This window comes from Onychostoma macrolepis, chromosome 13 (genome assembly GCF_012432095.1).
Source record: "Onychostoma macrolepis isolate SWU-2019 chromosome 13, ASM1243209v1, whole genome shotgun sequence".
NCBI lineage: Eukaryota > Metazoa > Chordata > Actinopteri > Cypriniformes > Cyprinidae > Onychostoma > Onychostoma macrolepis.
Window position 1 is genome coordinate 28145757 of NC_081167.1, and position 27183 is coordinate 28172939.

General features: G+C 35.6%; 1 protein-coding gene across 7 annotated transcripts in view; it reads right to left on the minus strand.

Annotated features, from left to right (window-relative positions):
• The window catches only part of LOC131552733 (tripartite motif-containing protein 29-like), a 108625-nt gene that overhangs the window by 8575 nt on the left and 72867 nt on the right, over positions 1–27183 (minus strand). For 4 of the 7 annotated variants that reach the window (XM_058796718.1, XM_058796719.1, XM_058796717.1 and 1 more), the window contains exons 1-2: positions 5327–6435; positions 4191–4286 (exon numbers count right to left, since the gene is read on the minus strand). In XM_058796718.1, the coding sequence (XP_058652701.1) occupies positions 4191–4286; positions 5327–6055 (825 nt within the window). In that variant the 5' untranslated portion in view covers positions 6056–6435. The other 3 variants (XM_058796723.1, XM_058796721.1, XM_058796720.1) reach the window with 3 other exon arrangements.

Here is a 27183-nt window from a genome sequence, read left to right on the forward strand (position 1 = left end):
GGCTCTCGCATATGGAGTACATCGGAAATCCAATGGGGCATCAGTTTACTGTTGGGGAATTGTTGTGTCACATCATGTCTCACCGCATTCAGTGTAGACAGAATTATTCTCTGAAAAAAAGTCACTTTCTTAAAAAAACCAACAACAAACAAAACTAGAATTAGAATTAGTTTGTTATAGTTTTTAATATAATTTAAGATTTACTGCATTTTTTTGTATTTGTGTTTTAAAGGCAACTGCAATGAAGCATCGAGAAAGACATGAGCATGCCAGCCACCCTGAGACTGATAATTCATGGTAAGAGAACAACTATAGTTTTGAGAGATTTGTGTATTTTATATGGGGTTTGCCTTTTAAAAGTGTGTCATTTCTTTCACTAACAAAGTGGACGGTGAGCAAAGGTGGTGGACACGTTTTGGAGCAGCACCTGGGTTTTGCGGATGGCTATGTATTTTTGTGAGGACAAATCCAGAGGATACAACATAATGCACTGCAAAACATCCTAAGACAGGAGAAATGGTGAAGATGCACTGTTCCAGCATTGGAAGATTGTATTTTTAAGTGTTTTACATACAATGTTTTAAATAAAGAATTTGATATTTTGAAATTATTGTGTCTGTTTTAATTGAATGCCATAGTAAAATGAATGAATTTAATGTAGAGTAAAAAATAAAATTAATTATATATAAAAATGATAAAATCTAATGAAATCTATATTACAATGAATGAATTACAGTAGTATACTGATGAACTGGATTATTTTTACAGTCATTTACGGTAAAACAGTATAGTTTTCAACTGTAAATCAAATACAGTTTATTACTGTAAATCGTAATTACACAGTGTTGCCAGTAAGTTACTGTAAAAACCCTTTGAAATGTCTAACAGTGTTGTTAAGAAGAGTGGGCCAAAATTCCTCCAGAACGATGTGAGATATTTAGAATGTTCAAGTTATTGCTGCTAAAAGTGGATCTAGAGGTAATTTAATCATAGGGTGTCCTAACATTGTCACACATGGCTTTTCTATTTTGGCTTAACTTGGGTTAATTAAATAACATGATGTCTTGTTGTTCATCTGAGGTTTTATTTTCCAAATTGTAAGACCTGCCAAGGACCAGACAACTTTTTATTATGTCCTGATATAGAAAACCATGGAAAACCATATATGCATATATATATATGTATGTATGTATGTATGTATGTATGTGTGTGTGTGTTTGTGTGTGTGTGTATATATATATATATATTAGGGTGCATCAAATTTGAATGGGAAATTTTAATTTCAAAATATCAATTTGGCTGGCATTGCATTTTGTTCCAATTAACATAAAAATTACTTTTGCAAAGTTTTGAGGAATTCCACTGAGATTTAGGGGTGCCACCTAACACATGAACTTTGGCGAAATTTCGAAAAATGTGCAATTTTTTGTCTAATTGCCAAAAGGTTGACCTGGAAATGTTGAGTACAGTGAACTTTTATACAGTAACATGTTCTATAGGGTTATCAAAGTAAAGTTGTTTGTTTGCCCTTTGTGCAACTTGGGCATTTCTCAGAATTCAACTTTCAAGATTCTCCATTAATTTGTCCTATAGACAAAATGAATGGAGGTCAATGGGACATGTTCACGTGGTCTTACCCTGAATTTTGTGCAGCAGTGATGGATGTCGGACACACATATGAAGTTTAATTGACTTTATTGTTAAACACAAGGCGATACTGACACACTTAAAAGAACAAACCCTCTCTAGTGGCTAACTCACTGGCAACTAACAGGGCCTAAATGGTAAGAGCTGACACTAACTAAACATAAAACTTAATTGCTCAGTCTGTGCCAGAGTCTGCTCCAATGAGCAACATCATGTTAATTTACTGTAACAAATACAATGCTACTCTCAATAAACATGAGACATCTACAGTGGGTACAGAAAGTATTCAGACCCTCTTAAATTTTTCACTCTTTGTTATATTGCAGCCATTTGCTAAAATCATTTAAGTTCATTTTTTTCCTCATTAATGTACACACAGCACCCCATATTGACAGAAAAACACAGAATTGTTGACATTTTTGCAGATTTATTAAAAAAGAAAAACTGTAATATCACATGGTCCTAAGTATTCAGACCCTTAGCTCAGTATTTAGTAAAAGCACCCTTTTGATCTAATACAGCCATGAGTCTTTTTGGGAAAGATGCAACAAGTTTTTCACACCTGGATTTGGGAATCCTCTGCCATTCCTCGTTGCAGATCCTCTCCAGTTCTGTCAGGTTGGATGGTAAACGTTGGTGGACAGCCATTTTTAGGTCTCTCCAGAGATGCTCAATTGGGTTCAAGTCAGGGCTCTGGCTGGGCCATTCAAGAACAGTCACGGAGTTGTTGTGAAGCCACTCCTTCGTTATTTTAGGTGTGTGCTTAGGGTCATTGTCTAGTTGGAAGGTAAACCTTCGGCCCAGTCTGAGGTCCTGAGCACTCTGGAGAAGATTTTTGTCCAGGATATCCCTGTACTTGGCCGCATTCATCTTTCCCTCGATTTCAACCAGTCGTCCTGTCCCTGCAGCTGAAAAACACCCCCACAGCATGATGCTGCCACCACCATGCTTCACTGTTGGGACTGTATTGGACAGGTGATGAGCAGTGCCTGGTTTTCTCCCCAATTAAGGTCAAAAAGTTCTATCTTGGTCTCATCAGACCAGAGCATCTTATACAGGTGTTTTTAGCAAACTCCATGCGGGCTTTCATGTGTCTTGCACTGAAGAGAGGCTTCCGTCGGGCCAGTCTGCCATAAAGCCCCGACTGATGGAGGGCTGCAGTGATGGTTGACTTTCTACAACTTTCTCCCATCTCCCGACTGCATCTCTGGAGCTCAGCCACAGTGATCTTTGGGTTCTTTACCTCTCTCACCAAGGCTCTTCTCCCCCGATAGCTCAGTTTGGCCGGACGGCCAGCTCTAGGAAGGGTTCTGGTCGTCCCAAACGTCTTCCATTTAAGGATTATGGAGGCCACTGTGCTCTTAGGAACCTTAAGTGCAGCAGAAATGTTTTTGTAACCTTGGCCAGATCTGTGCCTTGCCACAATTCTGTCTCTGAGCTCTTCAGGCAGTTCCTTTGACCTCATGATTCTCATTTGCTCTGACATGCACTGTGAGCTGTAAGGTCTTATATAGACAGGTGTGTGGCTTTCCTAATCAAGTCCAATCAGTATCATCAAACACAGCTGGACTCAAATGAAGGTGTAGAACCATCTCAAGGATGATCAGAAGAAATGGACAGCACCTGAGTTAAATATATGAGTGTCACAGCAAAGGGTCTGAATACTTAGTGATATTTCAGTTTTTCTTTTTTAATAAATCTGCAAAAATGTCAACAATTCTGAGTTTTTCTGTCAATATGGGGTGCTGTGTGTACATTAATGAGGAAAAAAAATGAACTTAAATGATTTTAGCAAATGGCTGCAATATAACAAAGAGTGAAAAATTTAAGGGGGTCTGAATACTTTCCGTACCCACTGTATACACTGAATATGACATTGTCCACTCTAGAATACTGTTGATGTTAAGCTATTAAGCTTAGCTAACATAGATAGCTAACTGTGGTTGGCAAACTAACGTTAGCTAGATGTAATGAGCACCAAATACCTATAAATATGACTTAAATGACTTATGATAAATAAGTATACAAAGACACAACTACAGATATGATAGTAATATGTAATAATACATACCCAACACAGAAAGATCACCTCAAACAGAAAGATCACCTCAGTTTTCTTGAGCTGTAGTATTGTTTACCTCAGATCTCAATGGCGACCATTGAGCACTGTTAACCACTTTATCCAACAAAAACAGATGTGCGGTGGCACCCCTAAATCATCATGTACTGGAAAAATATTTTGCATGTGTTGTTTCTACATATATTGGAACACTTTTAGCACCCAGCCATATCAAAATTCAAGAATTGTGTTTTTTGATGCACCCTAATATATATATATATATATATATGTGTGTGTGTGTGTGTGTGTGTGTGTGTGTGTGTGTATACACAATCTAAGTTAATAAATACAATAAACAATACTAAAATGTGTTGTAAATGTATAAATGTATATGACTTGTATTTGATTTGTTAGTATTTACTGCTGTTTGGCTTTTCCTTTTGCCCCATTCAAAACCTCTTTAAAAGCAGTCAATCACATTTACCTTATGAGAATCCTTGGCCTCCTGAAATTCCTTGACCTTCCTGCTTATGTATTTGATTTTTTCAGAGAAATCCATCTTTTGTTTTTTCAGTTCCTCCTGTGAATGCATTTGCAATCAATAAGAATAATTTCTTAAATGACTTACGAAACAGTAACAATCAATTTAAAAACTACTGAATGAAATCAGTGTTCTCTAACAGGACCTATTTACATTTGTACAGGAAGCCCTTTTTCCTAGCAGACAATGATCTAATTATCCCGCTTGCCATCTGTTGTTAACAATGGTCTTAAATTTTTACATATATATATTGTAACACTTTATTTTGATGGTCCACCAACAGATAGTCAACTGATTATACATTACTTTGCAAGCACATCAACTTGTAACCCTAACCATAACCTAAGAGTGTACCAATACTCTAATGAAAGTTAGTTGACATGCAGTTGCAAATTAATGAGAGTTCTGTCATGACAACTGCTGCTGCACAAATAGCATATAAAAAAACCATAGCAGATTATGGAGCTGGGCAAGTGGAGGGTTTTAGAGGATCTCTGAAAGTGCACTGGGGAACTGCTCTAGTGAATGCTAACCAGCCATTTAAATGAGAAGCAGCAAGTTCTTTGGCTGCACATGCAACATGAACCAATTAGCTTGTGCCAAGGAATTTAACGCTGTGGATATCATTAGTTTGTGTTAACGACTCATCAGCCAGCGCCATCTAGAGTTTCATGACAGAACTTGGCATTTAGTTGACATGTAGTTGCAAAGTTATTTATAGTTAATTGAATGTCTAAAGTGGACTAAGAAAATAAAGTGTAACCTAAAAATTGCTTCTTCCTTTTAATTTTACGTTTTGACGCTGATAATTTCTTGTGTCCTGTATACTGTACTTTAAATATACTTTATAATTACACATTTCTTTCATGTAAACTTATTGAGCTACTCCTTCTCATAGAGAGGAAAAATATGGTCTGGTATTATATTATTTAATGGAAATGTCACAGCACTTAATGAATTTAATGAATAAATTATTTTTCTTTTTTTAATGAAATTTTGTGTTAGTATTTTGGCCTATATTCGCTATATAATATAATCTCTTGTATGTCATCGCTTAAATACATATCACATCATCTTACCTGTTTTTTAGCCATTTCAGCTGCAGCTGAGACTGTTAGATGTCCACTGTGCTGATTCCCCATACAAACTATACAAATACACTTCCAGTCATTATAGCAGTAAACCTCCAGTGCTTTATGATGTTGAGAGCAGATCTGCTGCTGTAGATTTGGGGAAGCGTTTACCAGCTTGTGTTTTTTGAAAGCTTCAGACTCGTAATGAGGCCGAATGTGAGTTTGACAGTATGAAGCCAAACACACCAAACAAGACTTGACAGCTTTGAGTTTTCTCCCTTTACATACATCACACTTCACATCTCCAGGCCCAGCTGGAACTTCCTGTTTCATTCCCTCTACAATTTCAGCCAGGATAGTGCTTCTGCTCAGAGTCAGCCTTTGGTTGAATGTCGTCCTGCATGTAGGGCAGCTGTGAGCTCGTCTCAAAGAATCATCTATACACTTCATACAGAAACTGTGCCCACAAGTTGTAGTCACTGGGTCATTAAGCAGATTCAGACAGATTGGGCAATTTAAAGGATTTTGAGTATCAAAGACATGTTCTGCCATTTTGATGCTTTTAAATGCAGTGGAAGATTCACTGTAGAATAACAGGGGTTTTGAAACTTTTGAAATCGGAATGGGAGTGGCTCCTATACAAACATGACAAAATGAAAATGAAAGTAAAAATAATGATCCGTATTTCCTGCCTCTGAAAATGTCACTATATAGCTGCATCATACTGAAAAGCATTATACATATACATGTAATATTTAGAAACACACAGTCCTATATTTGCCCTACTGTAAATACACCCTGCTGCACAATTCTCAAAACACTCACAAGAGCCTGACAAACAAGTTGAGATCATACTTTATGTATTCACCGCATTGTCTCCTGTGTTTGTCAGCTCCCCCAGGAGTGGTAGGCCTATAAAAGTATTTTGTGTAGACCTACTCAACCAATTAAAACAAAACAGCCATAACAACTGGTACCTGCTGATGTAGAGTGTGGAAAAATACCTTTAATTTTATTTTTCACCTATACACACATACTTTTATTACATCTGGGCCCAGTACCCGGTATTGCATTTTTAAATCTTGTAGTTTTATTCACCAAGTTAGATACAGTAGAGTTAGACAGACTCACAACTTGGCTGGCATTCCACAGGTGGTGGTTTTAATTTGCGAATCACCGTCAGGTATCAGTCACTCCACTGTCAACTACGTTACTGAATATAATAAAATAATGCAAACAAACAACAGAAATGGAACAGATTTTTGTGCCTGCGTGCAATGTGCTCAAAGAAGTAAAACCTCAATCTGAACAGGAAGAAGCATAGGCTGCTCTTAAAGGAACAGTGCTAAATTAAGGCAATGTGTTTTAGCTTGAAAAAAAAAATTATAATAATTGTATAATTTGTAGTAAAGTGTAATGAAATTGAAGCTGTGATAGACTGATGTAAATCTTGGTGACGGCTTCTTAAACAAGAAGCAAGAAAAAATGTATTGTGGGACTTAATTCAACTCTGACTCTGAGAGAAGTTTTATCATGCCATTCATGAAAGTATACACAATTTTTTTTAAACTTGAGGCTCTTCAGACCAAACAATCAGTGAGCTCAACTGTAGTCTATATACATGTTTTAAACGTTTTAAAGGGGTCATATGATGTTGCTAAAAAGAACATTATTTGGTGTAATGCAATGTGTTTACGCGGTTCAAGGTTCAAAAAACACATTATTTTCCACATACTGTTCATTATTGTTGCTCCTCCATGCCCTGCCTTTCTGAAACACGCTGATTTTTACAAAGCTCATCGTTCTGAGAAGCGAGGTGTGCTCTGATTGGCCAGCTATCCAGTGCATTGTGATTGGTCCGAATACCTCCAGCGTGAGACGGAAATGTTACACCCCTTACCATGTTGTGATGCCGTGTCCCGGCCTTTTTACAGTCTATGGTCCTGAATTGGAAATTCAATGTAAATTCAACGTCTAATGTCAATGTTAAATCGATGTACAATACCGACGTCAGCTGACGTTGAGATTTTGTTGTTTTTAGGTTGTGCAACCAAAATCCAACGTTAAGTCAACGTCAAATTGACGTCAAATATTGACATCAACCCGGTTTTCATTTTCAACCAAAATGCAACGTCTGTCCGACGTCATGTCCAACGTCAACCTGACGTTACATAGACATCTGGTGCCTGCTGGGATAACACCATGTCTTCATGTGTGATCGTAGAAACGCCAAACAAGCACTACTCTACACTGCTCAAAACTCGCATTTGAATAGTCAGTGGCAAATTCTTTAAATATCGAAACGTACTTACAGGCTGTGAGTCAGAAGCACCAGACTGTCCTTGCGACGTTGGAATTGCCCCACTTTATAGTGTTCACAGCCATTCATAGTGTTCACATTGTAGGCTACTCTCTCCCAGGTTCAGGAAATAGTCCTCCGTAAAATGCGCTGCACACACTCGAATATTTGCGTTGTACTTTTCTGGAACATTGTTGTAAATATAACTTAACATGATTTCTAGTTGTGTACATAATTTGGAAGGCCAAACAAAGTAGTTTCGCTTTCACAACGAAACACAGCGTCTCCAGGACGTGGCAGCAACAATACTACAGCGAGAATAAAAGTTACGCCTTCTTTCATTGCGTGTACGTTTGGGTGGTGTTATGCAAATCTCCCCACACCGTGACGTAGACATGTGGGGGCGTGTTTAAATGAACCGTTTTAGGGGGCGTGGCAAAGTTTTAACTTTGATAAAGAACATCTCTTTGGTTTTGAGACTTTAGTCTTTGCAACTTCAGGGATCTTATCTATGCACAAACAGCTTGTAACACTTCAAAGAGAAAGGAAAACTTGAAATCGCATCATATGACCCCTTTAAAAAATGAAAACAGCAAAAAGCAATGAAATGGACAGAGACATCCATCTAGTGCATGTTCACTGCTTATTCACATACACAGCATGTAGCTGAATTTTACCAAAGCTTTTTTTTTGTACTCATTGTCTGTTGATTTTGAGTTCTTTAGAGATGATAAATAAATAAATTAATTAATTAAAAATCACTACTTTCTAATTGTGTAGTAATTGAAAATATTTGAATATATTGTTACTGGTGAAGAAGTTATTTTGGATCAAAATTTAGATACTATTGAAACAATTTTCACTCATAAATTTCACAAATAACAATGAACCGTCAAGTAACACATTGAAATAAAGCTCAAATGTTTAAGTTGAAAGACTGAAATAGTAATTTCTTACAAAATGTACTCCAATAATTTTTGTTTATTTATTTTTTTTACAACTGCAGAATTGTTTTAATAGTGTATGTGGTAGTTGCGTTGCTGTCTATGCCGGGTCAAAAAGCTCTCAGATTTCATAAAAATATCCTAATTTGTGTTCTGACGATGAACTAAAGTCTTATGGGTTTGGAAGGACATGAGGGTAAGTAATTAATGACAGAATTTTCAGAAGATATTTTCCACAAGACAAAATAATAACAATTTATGATCCCCCAGTTAAAAAGTTCCTTTGGATTTTAATAAAGAGTGTTCACTTCTTGAGCATCTGTAAATGTTTGCTAGTAATTGTGTATGAGCTGGATCTCAACTTCATGAAGAAAATACAGGGAACAGTCAAATGTGCAGAAGATGCTCAGTTTCTGCTGCCACATTCAGATGTCCGAATTTGGTGTAAGAAATATGAAATGGATGGTAATGATATGGATCCATCCTGCCTTGTATCAACAGTTCGGGCTGGTAGTGGTGATGTGGTGATGTAATGATATGCAGGATATTTTCTTGGCACACTTCAGCCCCCAATTGAGTATCTTTTAAATGCCAAAACCTACTTGAGAATTGTTGCTGACCATATCCATTACTTTATACCTTGTGATGGCTACTTCCAGCAGGATAACGTGCCAAGTCACAAAGCTTAAATAATCTCAAAATGTTTTTTTGAACATGACAACTAGTCCACTATAGTCAAATGATCTCCATAGTTCAAGAGATTTCAATCCAATATAGTAGCACATATGGGATGTGGTGGAACAGGAGATTCACATCATGGACAAACCTGCAGCAACTTCGTGATGCTATCATTGTCAATATAGTCCAAAACCTCTGAATATTTCCAGCACATTACTGAATCTATGCCATGAAGAATTACAGCAGTTCTGAAGGAAGAAGAGGGTCCAACTCCACTACTAAGGTGTAGCTAATTAAGTGGCCGTTGAGTGTATTTTTACATGATTAACATCTAGCAGGTTCTGCAAAGGCAGGGAAAACTTATGCAAGCAACTGAATATATTCTCTCTACTGATTAGACTGAAGAACCCAGGCCTCTGTGTGTGTGTGTGTGTGTGTGTGTGTGTGTTAGACTACGTGGCACCATACATCATTCACTAGATGGCAGCACAGGCCAGGTTTAGCAGTTTGACTCTCATTTCCTGTGCACCTCTTAACATTACACAGGCCTTATGCACCACACATGATCTCTTTCATGAATACAAATCACCAGTAAAATGACACATTTAGTGCCCGTCTCAAGTTCCCACAACTCTGGGTTGCCAGATTTTGATGCTAAATCACACTCATAAAGAGTAGAGTTCACATAGGAGATCAGAATGTGCCTGTACAGTAGCATTCATAAAACTTTAAACTGCAAATCAACTACATGTTCAATTATTGATTAAATAACTACAGATTTCTGTGAGTTAGACCTGACAAGAAGGCACATTTATTCTTCTCCAGGAGCAGCAGGACGAACGAACTGCTTGACTGATTGTACGGCATCCAGATCCGCTTCCTCCATATCAAAACAGAGCCGTGCAGGACAGACGTGGCGCCGCGTTCACGCTATCAGCGTGCAGATCTATCACAACACCTCCTGTTGTGTGCTTTATCTGGGAATCAGTGTGAGGCTGAATGGCTAACCCCTGACAGCAAGAATGCACATTTACGCACACTGATTCACAACACTGAGCAACATCACAAAATAAACCCGACTCTGATGCCCTCTTTCCCTCATAGATATGCTCAATTCATAAGGAAGCATTCAATGTATGTAAATACATGCTGTATGAACACAAATGTCTCAAAGTGCAAGATCTCTAATGCACCTTTTAGCCAAGTTTTGTGTGTAAAACTTCATCATCGGTCTCTTATGCTGACCACCATTTATTTGATAAAAAATACAGTAAAACAAGTAAAATTGTGAAAATATTATTACAATTTAAAATTTAGCAACGCTGAATTTTCAGCATCATTACTCCAGGCTTCTGTGTCACATGATCCTTCATTCAAATCATTCAAATATGTTGATTTGGTGCTCAAGAAAACAGTTGTGCTCCTTAATATCTTTGTGGAAATTGTGATTTCTTTTTTCTTCCTTTGCTAAACAGAAGGTTCAAAAGAGCATCATTTCATTGAAACATGTCTTTATTTTCACTTTTGTTCAGAGTAATGGGTCCTTTCTGATTAAACGTTTTGATTTATTTTAAATAAAGTCTTACTGATCCCAAACTTTTGTTTTAACACACTGGATTACAATTTTAAATATGAAATCATATCAGTTAGTTATCCTTTTGAGCGTATATTGTCATTTTGGTCACTTCTAATATGAAAAACTAGCAAATTATTAACAAATATTCCATGTGTTTATTTTTTCCTTTTAAATGTTTCAAAAACATGTTTTCTTGGGAATATTGTTTCAGTTTGTAATATTTTTTTTCCTGTGTCTTCAATATACTTTCCATCCTGTCAAAACCCTTTAACTAACAAACGTCAGACTCCTAGTGATGTCATACTCAAGGAAGAGACATCGTTTTGTTTTTTTTGGGGGGGGTTTCATCTTTTTTTTTCAGAAGAAACAACCAGGGGTCAGGAGGTTTACCTTATTATTAACCTCTTTAGAACATGCATGATCTTGTCATTTTGTAAATAATAAAATTATAATAAATCTGATTAAAGCGCCTGACCGAAGCAGATTTCTGAAAGACTGGAAATGTTTTTATTGAAATACTTCATAGCATATTACCTTAAATTTCAAAAGGTACTGCATAACAGGAATTACCTATTTATGAATATAAAGGTACCTTGTGTTCCTTTTCTAGAGCGGACTGAAACATGCGAATGCAGGCGAAAGACACAAACACAGACTACAGTCATTTCTCCCACAATGTTTCCACAGGCATATCATCTTAACACACCTAACCCGGTAACACTCTACAAGAAAGCAGTATGCACAGCTGGTTTAAGTAACCTAAACCACTTAATGTAGAAAAAGAACTATTAAAAATGTGATTCATAGTGACTCAATGTTGTTTCAGATGCAGATGGAGCTCCAGGAGCAGCGAATGGGACCAGCTATTACTAAACACTCGTAAAAACAACCTCGATGTAAATGAGCTATGAGGCCCTTCTCAAACACAAAGTCTACTTGCTATTTTATTCAGAAGGCAATATAAATTCCCAGCCGGCAATATAAGTGCCAGGGTGGGCTGTGTGCATTTCACTATATGGTCTACTTATGAGAGCCAAATTTCTGAAAACATCCTCCAAAATACAGTAAAACCTCTTAAAACCCACTTGTCAAGATGGTCTTCATTAGTGTAAAAAAGCTCATAAATGTGCCAAATAACGCCTTAAATGAAATCTAAAAATGTGTCTATATGGGGTAAGTATAGGTTAGTATGCATTCTGGGTGGTTGCTTACAGGTTTCTGTGTTATTTTGGTCTTTTGAAATGGTTCAGGTCTTCAGTAAGTTGTGTGGGTGAACATCACAAGTCCAATTGTTTAGTTAAAGGAATAGTTGTACATTTGCTGGAAATGTACTCATACCTCAAGCCATCCAAGATGTAGATGAGTTTGTTTCTTCATCTGAAAAGATTTGGAGAAATGTAGCATTACATCACTTGCTCACCTGTGGATCCTCTGCAGTGAATGGGTGCCGTCAGAACGTGAGTCCAAACAGCTGATAAAAACATGACAATAATCCACAATTAATCCACACCACTCCAGTCCAGTTAATGTCTTGTGAAGCGAAAAACTGTGTTTGTAATAAACAAACACATCATTGAGATACTTTTGAAAAAGTCCCATCCCGTCTCAATCAGGCAGTAGCCCCTCACTGCAGAACAAAAGATCCAGGGGGCGGAGTTGGATCCACATCCAGGGGGTGGAGATTGGTAGGTTTAGGGGTGGGGATGGGTGGGTTTATGGATCAGGGGGTGGAGACGGGTAGGTTTAGGTCTATGTAAGGTGGGAGGAGTTGGATCTAGATCCAACTCCACCCCCTGGATCTTGTGTTCTGCAGTGAGGACCATCTCCAATCAGGAGAGAAATCTGCACAGATCAAGCACCGTTCACAAGGGAAAACAGTCCTGAACAAATTTGTCAGTGGATTTTGATGTGAGACGACAACAGGGGATGAAATTTTTCACTGGAGGAACAATTATTGACTGGTATTTTGGCCAGAATTTAAAGTTAAAATGCATAAATGATAGATTTGTTTCTTGCAAACATGCAGCTAGATGTTAATTGACAGACTGGAGTGGTGTGGATTACTTGTGGATTACTGTGATGTTTTTATCAGCTGTTTGGTCTTTCTCACGGCACCCATTCACTGCAGAGGATCCATTGGTGAGCAAGTGATGCAATGCTTAATTTCTCCAAATCTGTTCCTATGATGAAACAAACTCATCTACATCTTGGATGACCTGAGGATGAGTACACTATCAGCAGATTTTCATTTTTGGGTGAACTGTTTCTTTAAATAACAGCACACCTTCCTGCAAGAATTTGCACAAATCTTAGCCAACACAACTTATTAGCTTCAATTAAGAGCACTAGAAGTCAGTAGAAGGTCTTCAAAAGGGACAATGAATGTGTTTATCATCTTCTCTGTCCAGGGTTTGTCATCAAGGGCACATTAGTTTCATGCCCAGACTAATAAAATCCCCTTCAGCTGTCATGCTCCTTATTCACGCTCCACATATTTCATGTAGAGACTGTGGTCTTCAAGACACACGCAGGTCAAATTTCAGACCTTTTGAAGTTTTTCATAGGGAATAAATCACAAGTTCAGGCAGATTAATTTAGTGTATTTTGGAACAGTCAAATATGGCAGTGCTTTTATGGCTTCCGTTTTTATGCGTGTCTGTGTGTGGTGCTGAATTTAGCTTGGACGTTTTCTGACAGCCCGCGTGACAACAGCTCAAACAGCCACTCAGATTTGAAAAACATTTAAATAGTATTCAGATATCCAATCTTTTCACTAGCATTCTCTAGCTGTCTTAAGGGACCAATAATCAGTCTAAAAAACTGAAGTTATTTGACATCCTTTCAGCATGTGAAAATCTAAACCAATTAGTGACTGTTTGGTGGGATTTGGTTTCTTCTGTGAGCATGAGAAATTATTGCTCCACATGAAAAGCCTTAAAATCTGGGAATGTTAAAATATTTCAAACATGAAAAAAGATCATTATAATATGTTTGAGGCAAATTAATCACAGATTGCATGATAATAACCTGACTTTAAAAATATAATAATGTCTGTTTAATTCAGAAAAAAAAAAAAGGAAAAGAAAAATAAATCAATAGGCTACTTTTATTTAACAAGGATGCATTAAACTGATTAAAAGTGACAATAAAGACATTTATAATGTTACAAAAAATATTTCTAATAAATGCTGCTGAAATGTCTGCTCATTAAAGAATAATAAAAAATAGAAATGTGGTTTGCACAAAAATATGAACTGTTTTCAACAATAATAAGAAATGTTTCTTGATCATCAAATCAGCATATTAGAATGATTTCTGAAGGATCATGTGACACTGAAAAGTGGAGTAATGATGCTGAAAATTCAGCTTTGATCACAGAAATTTTAAAATATATTCAATTAGAAAACAATACTTGTACAGCGTTAATCTTAGTTGACGTTTTAAACATCTACTAATGCATTTTTAAAATAAAAGATTCATGTGATAGCATTACTGTAGTTAATGCACTGTGATCTAATTTAAAATTGTATTTACCAACATTAACAAAAATAATAAGTTATGTATTGCTTATTTTTTAGTTCATAGTTAATGCATCAGATAACTTTAACAAATGAGATTATATTATAAAGTGTCACTGAGTTTCTAATACTAATCAAATGCAGAAATTTTTCAGATTTCTAGGCAGTTTCTAGGCAGATAAAATATTATATTTGTATATTTATGAAAGGTCAGATTTCCAACAGATGCTCTGCAGTGCCACACGGTGGTCAGACACATTCATGACTCCATTTAAGAGAAAACTGATAATCAGATGCACTGTACTTGCCTGTTAGAAGATCCCAAATTACCTCAACATTCCCCTTTACTTTTAGTGATGTATTACAGGTTTAACAGGGTCATATGGATGAAAGATAAAAGACATTTCAGTGGTCATAATTACACTGCGGTTTGATTTAGGAGAGGATTAAAGAAACCAAAGGAGCTTGACTTAAAAAGAAAAAAATCACTATTTTTAAAAGCGTGCGTTTCTATGAGCATTCAGTTGAAGCTGTGCCAATGTTTGGGTTGTTAGTGACGTCCTCCCTTAAGACTGCTCCATTTAGACTTCACCCACACCACGCTAAAAGCTTCTTTATCACCGTCCAGAACAGAGACGCTGGCCAGTTGATAACCCTCATACATCACAGCCATCCTGACACATCCACACAGCGGGAACCAAGCTACAATAACACACTCATCTCTGCTGGAATTCTGGGTTAGTTAATGGTTAAGTCCACAGTCAATAGTACAAGTTAAGCTCCTTTGTGACATGCTGGAAACAATTTTGACTGGTTTTACTAACCTTGTCTGTGCAAATAATAAACAACATTAATGTCATGATTATTTAACGCTAATGAAGTAACTTTGCCATGATATTGCAAGGATGCTCTTAAAAATAAAGGCTTTTCACAGTAAGGCCACAGAAGAACTAGTTTTGGTTCCCTTAAGAACAGTTCTTAAGAGAACCACTTTTTCTTAGTGTGAGGAACATTAACACCAAAAATAAAATAAAGGTTATTTATTGGCATCAATGGTTCCATGAAGAACGTTTAACATCCATGGAACCTTTCCATTCTGCAAAAAAAAAAAAAAAAAGTAATGTTATTAAATGTTCTTTAAATGAAGAAAAAAAAAGTGGTTCTTTGGGGACCCAAAAATGGTCGCTGCAAAAACCCACTTTTCAAACCTATATTTTTAAGAGTGAATAACCTGAAGAACCTTTTTCCACCATAAAGAACACTTTGTGGAATGGAAAGGTTGCATGTTAAGGGTTCATCATGGAACCATCAATGCCAATTAAAGAACCTTTATTTTTAAAAGCAGATTATGCACTATCATGGTAAACCTTCTATCAAATTAAAATATTCCAGTAAAAGTTGATGGCAGTGGCCTGCTCTTATTTATTTCAGGAGTATCACGGGATGTCATATAGGGAGACTGAGAGAACATGGGCTTCAAGTTCCTGGCAATTTCGTAACATTGTTCACCTAGTTATTACGGAGGTCCTGCCAGCCTTTCCCAGAATCTCATTTGAGTTATTGAGCTCCCCTATGAGCCTGTTAAAATGACTTCAAAATCTCCTTCCCAAAGAACAGAACTGACTGTGAGCGCGCTTCATGAAGAACCAGCTCAAATGAAAACCAGTAACGTTTGCAAATCTAAGAACATTGGTGATTTCGGGTGCAAATGTATTTTAAACCTGAATTACAAATCCTACTTTAAAATGGAATTGTCTGTTATAGCATATATTTGTATTTCTGAAGTAATCTTTATATTCAATTATTCGATTTCTGAAGCAATCATTTACTTTTATTCAGCAAGGATGTGTTAAATGGATAAAAAAGTGATACTAAAGACTTATATTGTTAGAAAATATTTCTATTTTGAATAAATGCTGTTCTTTTTAACTTTTTGTTCATCAAATAATAAAAGAAAAAGTATCACAGGTTCCAAAAAAAAAAAAAAAATATTAGCAACACAACAGTTTTAACACTGATAATAAATCATCATATTAGAATTAGACAATTAATATAAATAATTACTTTATTCATTTTTGTTTTAAAAAGAATTAGACATTTAGATCAATTATAGAGGGTGAATACATAAAGATTTATACAAAGAATACATAACGATTTTTGATAAGTTATTTTTTGCATTGTTATATATATCAAATAAATGTCCCATACTACTAGAATAAACTTTATGCTAATTTTACTAATGGAAGACTATACTCATAAATGTGATGATTATTAAGCTAAGATAAGTATTCAGCTGCTGTGTTTGTGCTAAAATTTTCACAGACACAGTTTAAAGACAATTGCACAATTTCCTCACAATCAGTCTCTCCTGTGAATCATTAAAATAATTACCTCATTTTCAGTATAAGACTGACAGCTAATGGATCACAATTAAGATTAAGAATTCAGGGGAAAGCTGCAAAACAATACCCAAATGTTCATATGGCACCATCGGATCAATTATCAGGAGCTAGACGTTAAATTAAATCATTAACAGTGTTATTTTCCTGTTTCTGTGAACAACAAAGTGTATTGTATAACGCGCTATAGAAATAAAGGTAGCTTGAACCCCAGTTAGAGGCCAGTTTGTGCATCATTACCTGTTTCGGACATTGTTTCCTGTCCCGGCTCTGTTACCATGCCCTATATGTGCAAAAAGCCCATAAAATTCTGTAAATTTAAAATATTCAAGTCTTGAAATAAAATCAACATTTCGGTGCAAAATGTGTAATATGTAAAATGCTAAATAAAATGATGATTGGCTAGGGATGTGAATACCTGCGGCACGTCTCCATCACTCTTGTTTCTAGATGAATGGAGGCGGAGAGAAGGACAGGAGGAGGTACTGAAGGTAATGCAAGCCAGGCGCTGACATGACAGATAGCAAATTTCAGTGCTGGGAAATGGGGAATGGACTAATCAGAAGCAGCTCCAGATTCCCTCTCACAGCTGCGCCAGCTTACCAACCTTACGGATGTGAAGCACCATGTCAAATACTTCAGGCCACCTTTACACACAAAATGGAAAATCCACTTTATTTTGAAAGCTGACCAACCTGATCGAACCCAGGAGCCTTGAGCTGACTCTAAAATAAGGGTGAACGGCAGACGCTGTCTGAACCAGGTCAACATAAAGCAGAAATTATGTTGACGAGCTGATGACGGGTGTATGATAATTTAACCCTTCTCTGTTGCTCTTCAATTACAAGGTAAATGTCACAAAGCTGGTATGTAAATTGTGAAATTGGCTGTTTTCTGTTTGTGATGACAGAACGTTACTAACAACAGAGTCATTCTCAGAATAGTTACAAGGAAAAAGTCCTTCTGCCCAGCAACTGACCTGACTAAACAACCTCGTCAACCATCTCGAGGCTTTGTCTCTGTAAATACAACGCGCTTGAGAGTCTAAACATTTACCTGGGACTGTGTGCTGTAATGCCACAGGTACTTTGAGATTTCTTTGAAAACTGCGGTTTTTATTGTTTACTTTAGGAAGAGTTTCCCAATTGAAAGGTCAAACTAAAGGCAGTAGACGCCACATGATGATTGGTTTCAGCAGATGCCAGAACTACACCAACACGCAGAACAAACAAACATGTTGATCCAATAACTACCTTTCAGAAATAATCATGTCATGTATTCTCTAATTTTTTATTTATTTTATTTTTTGCAAGTTACATCTAAATTGCAAGTATTTATCTATTATAGTAGATATTTTCCATCAAATGTCACCTTTAAAGCATTAAAATGGCATTTATGGGATAGCTTTCTCTAGGTTACACACCATCTTGGTGTGCCAAAAATAAATAAATAAATAAATATATAAAATACAAGACAGACAGACAGACAGACAGACAGATAGATAGATAGATAGATAGATAGATAGATAGATAGATAGACAGATAGATAGATAGATAGATAGATAGATAGATAGATAGATAGATAGATAGATAGATAGATAGATATAGTGGCAAAATCATTTAAATTATTATATCATTATTATCAAAATTAAAATGATTAATTTAAATAATTTATTTTTAATTATATATATATTGTTTGTTTGTTTGTTTGTTTTTGTAATTTTATAGAATAATATACCTTTTTAAAAATACTTAAAATAATTTATTTTTAATTACAAACCAAAACATAATGCAAACTCTTTTGGTTTTTATGAACGATAGGTTACTGTCCTGATAATCTAATCTTAAACAAGCTAATCTTCTGACATTACCCTTGATAAACATATAACTCATATACAGTTTAATCCTCTGTCCGTCTAATAAGGCCTAAGAGCTTTTATGGACTCAACAAAGAATTCACAAACCTTGTAAACAAAATTTGAGACAAACTTCACAGCCAACAACACGATCAGGGTCAACATGAGCAGAATGAATTGTCACAAACCCCTCTCATTAACATTATACGAGCCACATTACTTTACAGCGTACAGCTCTGAATCGTTTTACAGCGGTTCATGGGCTGATAACATTAAACGAGAGATTAAAAGAGACATTTGTCACATGTGTTGTGAGGTCATATACGCACTGGCTTGTGCTCTCTGCTCTTGAATCAACAGAGATAGATGTCTATAAAGCGCTCTCTTGTCCTTATAGGCCAGCTGGTGTTGTGTATATTTGCAGATGTACAGTACACCGTGTGCCCTTGGACTGTGTCCTTTATAATGTGGACAGTGATGGAATAAAATGTCATGCTGGATATCTACCCGCTCGTTTCAGCATGAACATTTATTTCGGTTCCTGAGAGCGACCCATATATCACATATAGAGTAAATAATCTGACAATAAGAGTCTAATAGTTTCCAGCACTCCAGCAGATACAGAACACATGGCTGCTGAACGTGTACATTTATAGCACTGATGGTAACATTAGGTTTTGACAAAGAGTTACGGGATCGAATGACAGTATCAACCACAACTCATCACAACTGACCTCATTGGGTTTGTTTTGCTGCTTTCACAGAGTTCATCGATTATGAATTTGCAAATCGTGATGATGATGATGATGTGATGAGTGTGACTGCTGGAGTAAAAAGAGCACATTAGCAATGTCATATTCCTTCAACAAAGACAGAAAGCTGTGCATTAGGTGTGTAATTTATACATTTTATCATTCCTTTGATGCCGTATTTTGGTCATGCAAATCTGTCTTGTCATAAACTGGCTAAATTAGTATTTCCTGCAAAGCTTTATCACTAGTCTTCATCAACATGAATATAAACCAGATATCATTAATAGCAATTTGCTTCCAATTTGTTAAATGATACACCTCAGCTCTGAAAGTCATGTTAATGAAGTATAAACACAACTTTTGTTTGCATGCTGTCACGAACATGACAAAAGCATTTAAAAAAACTCAATTCTACAGCAATGATGCACCAAAAAGCAACTTGCAAGACCATAATGGACAGTGTTGGGGAATGTTGCTTTTAAAAAATATAATTAAAAATAGTAAAATAGTAAAATAAATAGATTTTTATATTAGATTTAGAATTTTTATGTTATCAAATTAGGATATAAAGTATCAGTCATACGGACTACTTTTATGGGGCTTTTGTAGTTTTCTGGGGGGGGGGGGCGGTTGAAAGCCTGTATACACTATGAATTTCCTGCATTGTACAAAATGACGTATAAGGCTGCATTTATTTGATAAAAATACAATAAAATTGTCAAATATTATTACAGTTTAAAATAACCGTTTTCTATTTGAATATATTTTAAAATGTAATTTATTCCTGTGATGCAAAGCTGAATTTTCAGCATCATTATTTCAGTCTTCAGTGTCACATGATCCTTCAGAAATCATTCTAATATGCTGATTTTAAGAAACATTTATTATTATTATTATTATTATTATTATCAATGTTGACAACTTTACATAATTTTGTGTAAACTGATATTCTTTGATGAATAGAACAGCATTTATTTGAAATATAAATATTTTGCTACATTATAACAGTTTATTGTCACTTTTGATCAATTTAATGCATCCTTGCTGAATATTCATTTTAAAAATCCAAAATTCAAAATTCATTTTTTCAAAATTATAAATAAAATCCTACTGACCTCAAATTTTTTAAACAATTTTTTTTTTTTTTTTTTTTTTGGAAAATTCATGTTCCTTTAATGCAAGTATATGCCGAGTTCTAAGCTTGGCGAAAGAAATAAAATTTGACATTGAAGGGTTTGACCCTTGAAAGAACATACTATATGTGTGGGCGAAGCAAAAACCGCGTATTCCTGTCTTTAACAGTGTGCGTCAAGCCTCTCATTGAATTCTAGGAAACATTATCTGTCAAACTAGTCAGAAAGAGTGCAAAGAAACAGACTGAAGCAAAGTTAAAGAAGTCGCTCAGCTACAAAGAGCTCTATTTGCTGAGAAATTATTATTCTGTGCCTAGACCTGCCTGAGTATGTTTTCTCTTCCCCAAGGAGGTTTACTGTTCGGAAAATCACTTCTCTATCCCCTCCACCATCCTATTATCCAGTTCTCCAGTTCTCCACCCTTCATCTCACTCTGTGTTTGTTTTGCTGTGTTCGTGGGTCATCTGTAGGTCTAGAAGGAGCGTTTGCGGAGGCTTCAAGGAGAACATATGCTTAGCTTGCTTATTCCTTCACAACCCTACTGTTATTTCTGGAGGGTGTTGGAAGCAGGTGTCTCTACTTTGCAAGGGTGTAGAATTTAGTAGGCACACTGAGGACATGTCCCTACCAATATCCAACAACTACTAAATTGTCTCTAGCAATAATTTTGATCAAACAATTAAACATCTGTTGTCTGCGGTTATGTCCCCACCAATGCATAAATCAAACCTATACAGCCTTGGATGAAACAGGTGTTGCAGATGCACCGTTAAGCTGCCCAGGTCACGAATCTGTGTATACAGCTCCACTAAGTTGAAAATGTGTTCGTTTAGCATCTTTGCCTCATTAGCTCAAACGCCTCATACACTTGTTTCAGGGCAAACAAATCACATGTTGTTGCACAACTTATTCCCAAACTTTTTTGTCAACCAAACCCCTCTGACCTACAGTTTCTAGAGATCTCTTGAAAATTGAATAGTAATAATTTAACAACACATTTGCAGGGTCACAGTTCTCTGACACTAGTTAATGACAATATGACATGCAAGTAAACAACTATAAACAACTACAATTAGTTTTGTGCATATAGTATATTTGTGTGTGTGTGTGTGTGCGTGCGTGTTTGTAATTTATTACTTTTTACTATACAATATATTACTTTTGAATTTTGATTTATTTTAAATATTTTCTTTTAATTATTTTTATTTTTAAATGATTCATTACTTAACTTATTTTTTTAAACTATTAATTTTATTTTAATTTTACATTTTTAAATTAACACCTTTTACTCAACCATGCTTTAAAGCCATGGTCATTTGCAACTTATTTTAATAACATAATTTTAAATCTTTAGTAATTTTTTCTCAGAATAAAACATGATATTCAATGACACTTAATTTAATAAGAAATTGATTAGATCATGGAAATCGAGATACATTCATCACAAAAAAAGGGAAAGTCTTTTAACTTTGTTAAAAAAAAAAAAAAAAAAACATGCACTGATAAATAATACATAAGACAAGTAACAAGCCAATAAATAACTGATTTTGTTTTCATGTTGATTTCAAGCGCAGTAATACATTTATACACACACTTTGATTTGGAATGCAACTTTTAGTTATAGATTTATGTGACATGAATTGAATTCCAATTGCATTCGTCTATACATATTATATATATATATATATATATATATATATATACATACATACATACATACATACATATATATATATGTTATATATTAAAATAGTATTTTAAACTAAATTCAATGTTGTAAATGTTCCAAAAGTAACACGTTTGCCCTGAGAAACTGTTTCTATGTCTGCTTATCAAATGGATAAATTGTGACTCAAAAGTGCCCGCTACAGTAGGGCACTGCAAATTCAATATGCTTGCTTGTTTATAGATGATCTCACATTGGCAGAACTCAAATGTCAGCTCTTCTTCGCTGAGTCACTCTTTAATGATCATTTAATTTTTCACTCTACAGTTTTTATCCTCCATCTCAGGTTTCCTGATGAGGAAGCGGATGTTTGACAGTCAGACTGACAGGCTCATTAAGAGCTCATTATTACCGCATGCTTCTACAAGACCTCCAGAGGAGGAGACTACTCTGACCCGACCCCGCCGACATGCACCCTGCAGGAGAAACAGATGAAGGCAAGTTTGTTTGGGCAAGGCCAGACTTTTCAGGTTAAACTGGATTCAAGATCATGCACCCAAAAGTTAGGATTCCAAAAATTCAATTCATACTAGCAAATCCATTCCGCATTATCACTGTCAAACAACTAGACATCTGTAAACAGAAAAAGAAACACTTAAAAGATTTAAAATCCAGAACAAATATTCAGCAGACTGAACTAAACAGATATGCGTCAAAATATCAGATATTAGTCTCTCTCTCTTTGTGTGTGTGGAGAATCTGAACATGTTTAGACATTCATTAAAACTCTCCTTGGGCAAAAAGGCAGCAAAGCGTATAAAAAGATTATGTGTCAAGAGGTAATTATGAGAGATTAAATGTGTTTTTGTTTGCACATTGTTATTTGTTTCTAAGCGCTGCAGGCAAAGTTGAGTTCTTGAGAGCAGATCTTGGAAAGATGATGTATAAAATATGACTAATGAAGGCATCATCACTTATGAGGCTTTCATAACAAATCCAGGGATTAAACGCTTGATTTAACATCACCGCCTAACAAGAAAACCTGTTCACTGCCACATTATAACAAAGTGTTAATATCTCAAATTAGTGTTGCGATGTAGGTGTGTTTGTGTTACAAACTGTGCAATTTATGAGTTCGTTGCTGCACTGAGAAAAACGGTGGCTGAAAGTCAACGTGAAATCAAAAGTTACTTTCTTAATTCGTTTTTGTCTCATTGTGAACAATTTATTTATTTTATTTTTTTCTGTTGCCTCAGTTATTCAAAACTACATATAATGATACATTTAAAAAGCGTAATGATAAACAACCATTCAAAAGTTTGGGGCCTGTAAGAATTTTTGTTTTTAAACAAAACTGATCATTTTATTCAGTAAAAAACTGAGGGATCGTTTCTGAAGGATCATGTGACACTGAAGACTGGAGTAATGATGCTGAAAATTCAGCTTTGCATCACAGAAATAAAATACATATTAAATTATATTCAAATAGAAAAAAGTTATTTTAAATTGTAATAATATTTCACAATATATCTGATTTTACTGTATTTTTAATCAAATGAATGAAGCCTTGGTGAGCAGAAGAAACTTCTTTCACAAACATTTCTGGTTATGTTTTTGTTTGTTTCAATGAAGGAATAAAAAAGGTAATTGTGACTTTTTCTCTCACAATTCTGACCTTTTGTTTTGTCACAACTTCAAGTTTATATCTTGCAATTCTGACTTGTGCGATATAAATTCAGAATTACAAAAAGAAGAAAAAAAGCCAGAATTGTGAGAATAGTAATTTTCTTCTTTCTTTTCTTTTTTTTTTATCCCATGGCAGAAACAAGCTTCCACAGAAACAACATATCCCAAATAAAGAGTCTAGTATTCATTGCAAAAAAAAAAAAAAGAGAGAGAGAGAGAGGACTAGCAATATTTCCTTCAGCAGGTTGAAATACCTGCCTGGAGCAGCGGGTTTTGTGGTAATGATGATGAATGGACATGTGGCGCATGTGGAGTGATTACTGAAACAGTCTGTTCAGTCCTCAACATTAGAGAAATCTGTCCAACAGGCTGCACATGCTAGAACCTAACTAAGATGAATGTGGTGAGAGCATGTGTGAATATTGTATTTATTACGGTCTAAATCTGAACAACATTTCCACTCTCTTTTGCTGATTCTTGTCTTTCACACAGCCTTTTAACTTTCAGCTTCAGCCAAATGGTTTCTAATGGTAGCCATCTCACAACATGCTTCACATTTAAGCATGAAAATAAAAGAGAAAGGAAAAACACACACACTTTTCTTTTCATACAATCAATCTCTTGTTGAAACCCAGAGTTTCTGTTTGCGTTGCAGACCCTTCACAACACATGTGAGCAAAAAAAAAAAAAAAATGGCTATGCAATACGATTTTATACATTGTTGCATTACGAAATGTGTTTCACAATTATGCAATGCATTCTGAGCGTAATAGTTTGTTTTACAGCTCAACATCTGCCATATTTCTGGCTTATACAAAGACAGAAGGAGATTCAATTCACAAAAAAGGCTTCTGCATTTGTGTATATTGTTTGGCACATCTCAAGAAATGAGTTTATACGTCTGAGGAACGTCCGGAGGGAATTTATCCTTCTGTACACACTCGACATGCACTGACTCATTCAGCCCGTGATTAATAGTCACCGTGGGATCGCATCAGTTTAACCGCACACAGCTGAAGAAAATACAAAGACGGAGAGAAACCAAAGGACTAATGAAGGGATGTCAACCAAATTGCAATGACATTTTAATCCACCATACACTCAACTGTAGGTCACCATTCACAAAATATTGATTACGTTCATAGTTCTAGTAATAGCAGCGCTCGCCACAACAGGAACTGCTGGGATTGAAACCGCGCCAAAACCACACGACTCAATGAAGATGAGAAGAGGACAGAGGGGAAAAAAAAGAAAACATGGAAAGAAAAAAGAGGGAAAAGTGTTTTGATTTAGCCAACTTGCAGTAAAAGTGAATAAGCGTATTGTCAATTGCACTTAGTATTAAAACAACTGACTAATCAGGGACTGTTAGCCAATGTTGATGGACCATTTTTCTAATTAAAGCAGAAATACATCATCAAACTCTATGGAAAGGCACCATAGAGTGCCGTATTTTTGTAGTCCAATTTTTGTAGTCCAGTTTGCATCACACATCGTTCCCTCAAAAGAAAAGGAGTTTTCCACTGTTTTTTCTTTTTGGATTATTGCAGAAAAAGTTACATTTAAAAAAGTTCTTCTTACTGCATGATTCTTACATGCTTTGTTCAGCAAGATAATCTTCAAAAATATACAAACCTTATATGAATTTTGAAGATTAAATAAATCAGCAGAAGTAAAAAGTTAAAGTTGTGTACCATCTCCATGTAAATACCAAAATGCACATTTTTGAAAAAGACATCATGCGTATGTGTATTACATGTTTGCATAGTGTTTCTTTGCAAAGTCATATCGCCAACTACTGGCCTGTCATGCATAATACAGCATTTTAAGTCGTTTTTGTGGATCCATGTGAATGGAATCATTTTCACAATATTGTCATCTGTTTGTGGTCAAAATTATACAAACCGTAAATGAATTTTGAAGATTGAATAGAAGTAAAAGGTTAAAGTTAAAAGTAAAATTTAGGTTATATGAAGGAACCAAAGCATGGTCGCACATGTTTCCAACGACTCTTTCAGGTTTTAAAATTTAGTTGTAAAGTTTGAGTTATAGCTTGCAAGAGCGTGAGTATAAACACAATGAGACTCTAAAAGCAAGTAGTGAATGGATGAGTTTTCATGCTCAGAGTTTTGACATTTGATGTCCCCAACAACTTCTGTAGTTGCATTTAGCAAGACACGTAAAACTTAAAAAATCATGAGTGGGGTTTTACTGATGTATTTTATGTTGTAGAATTAAACATGAAAATATCTCGAGTTTGTGTTCACCACACACATTATTTCAGGCCAAAAACCAATTAAAAAAAAAATCCATTGGTGTTTTAGGGCCTGAAATTGCAAACTTCTGAAAAGTTTTTGAACACGTTTCCATTATCGTCTCCATGTAAAATACAAATATACGGCAAAAAGTAGCTGGGTGGTCTATTTTCTACAAGATAATGAAGTGCGCATCTGATGGATACTTTACTATCCCATGATGCCACAGGACAGGATTTGGGAATGGCAGTGAAGGTCACATGACAATGACAATATGACAAATGCAGTACATCTGGATTATATTCATACTACAAAGAACATACTTTCTTAACAGTCACTAAGCAATACTTATTCAAAAGAAGTACGTACTCAGAGAGTATGCGATTTTAGAAGCCACAAGTCAATGCAAAAAATGCTAAAACAACAAAGAAGCTTTTAAAAAAACTAATTTCCTCCAGACAAACAGGAAGTCCTGCCCCAAACTGACACTACTGGTTGAGCCATACACTGTCGTTTCAGCGCCACAAACAAAGTCACAGTGTTTAGGAAGTCGACTTACGAATGGCTTTTTATAGTTTAATAGTCGTCTTTGCACACTATGATAAAACTATTGTAACTAACTAGTGAAAATGTCCTTTATAGAATTTATTTTAGAGAATATTGGAAAAAAGTGAGTGTTGACCCTGAACCTGGTCTGTGTGGTGTGCGTGTGTTTCACCTCTCTGCTCTGTCTCTTCATAGTTTATCTCTGTTCTCGTAGTGAAATCTGAGCCGAGAAGATGCTGTACAGGTTCACGCTGTCCTGATGGCTACAGGAGTGAGATTTATCCACTTCCTGTTCCTCTCCAAAACAGGGCATGTTTAGTGTCAGTTTTTAACGTGATATATGTGACCCCGAGACAGCAGCAATCCTGGTTCTGGTCTCTTTGTTACACAGTTTGTCAGTCATGCAGTATATAAAACAACTATAGTGGCCCAAAAAGACACTTCAAATGTCTGAGTGTCATTGCATTAGATTGCTCAAAATAAGCTGTTTTTCCTCTTCACTTTTTTTATTAATGACTTTATTAGCTGTTTTGGTGCTTTTTTGTGGATATCCAAT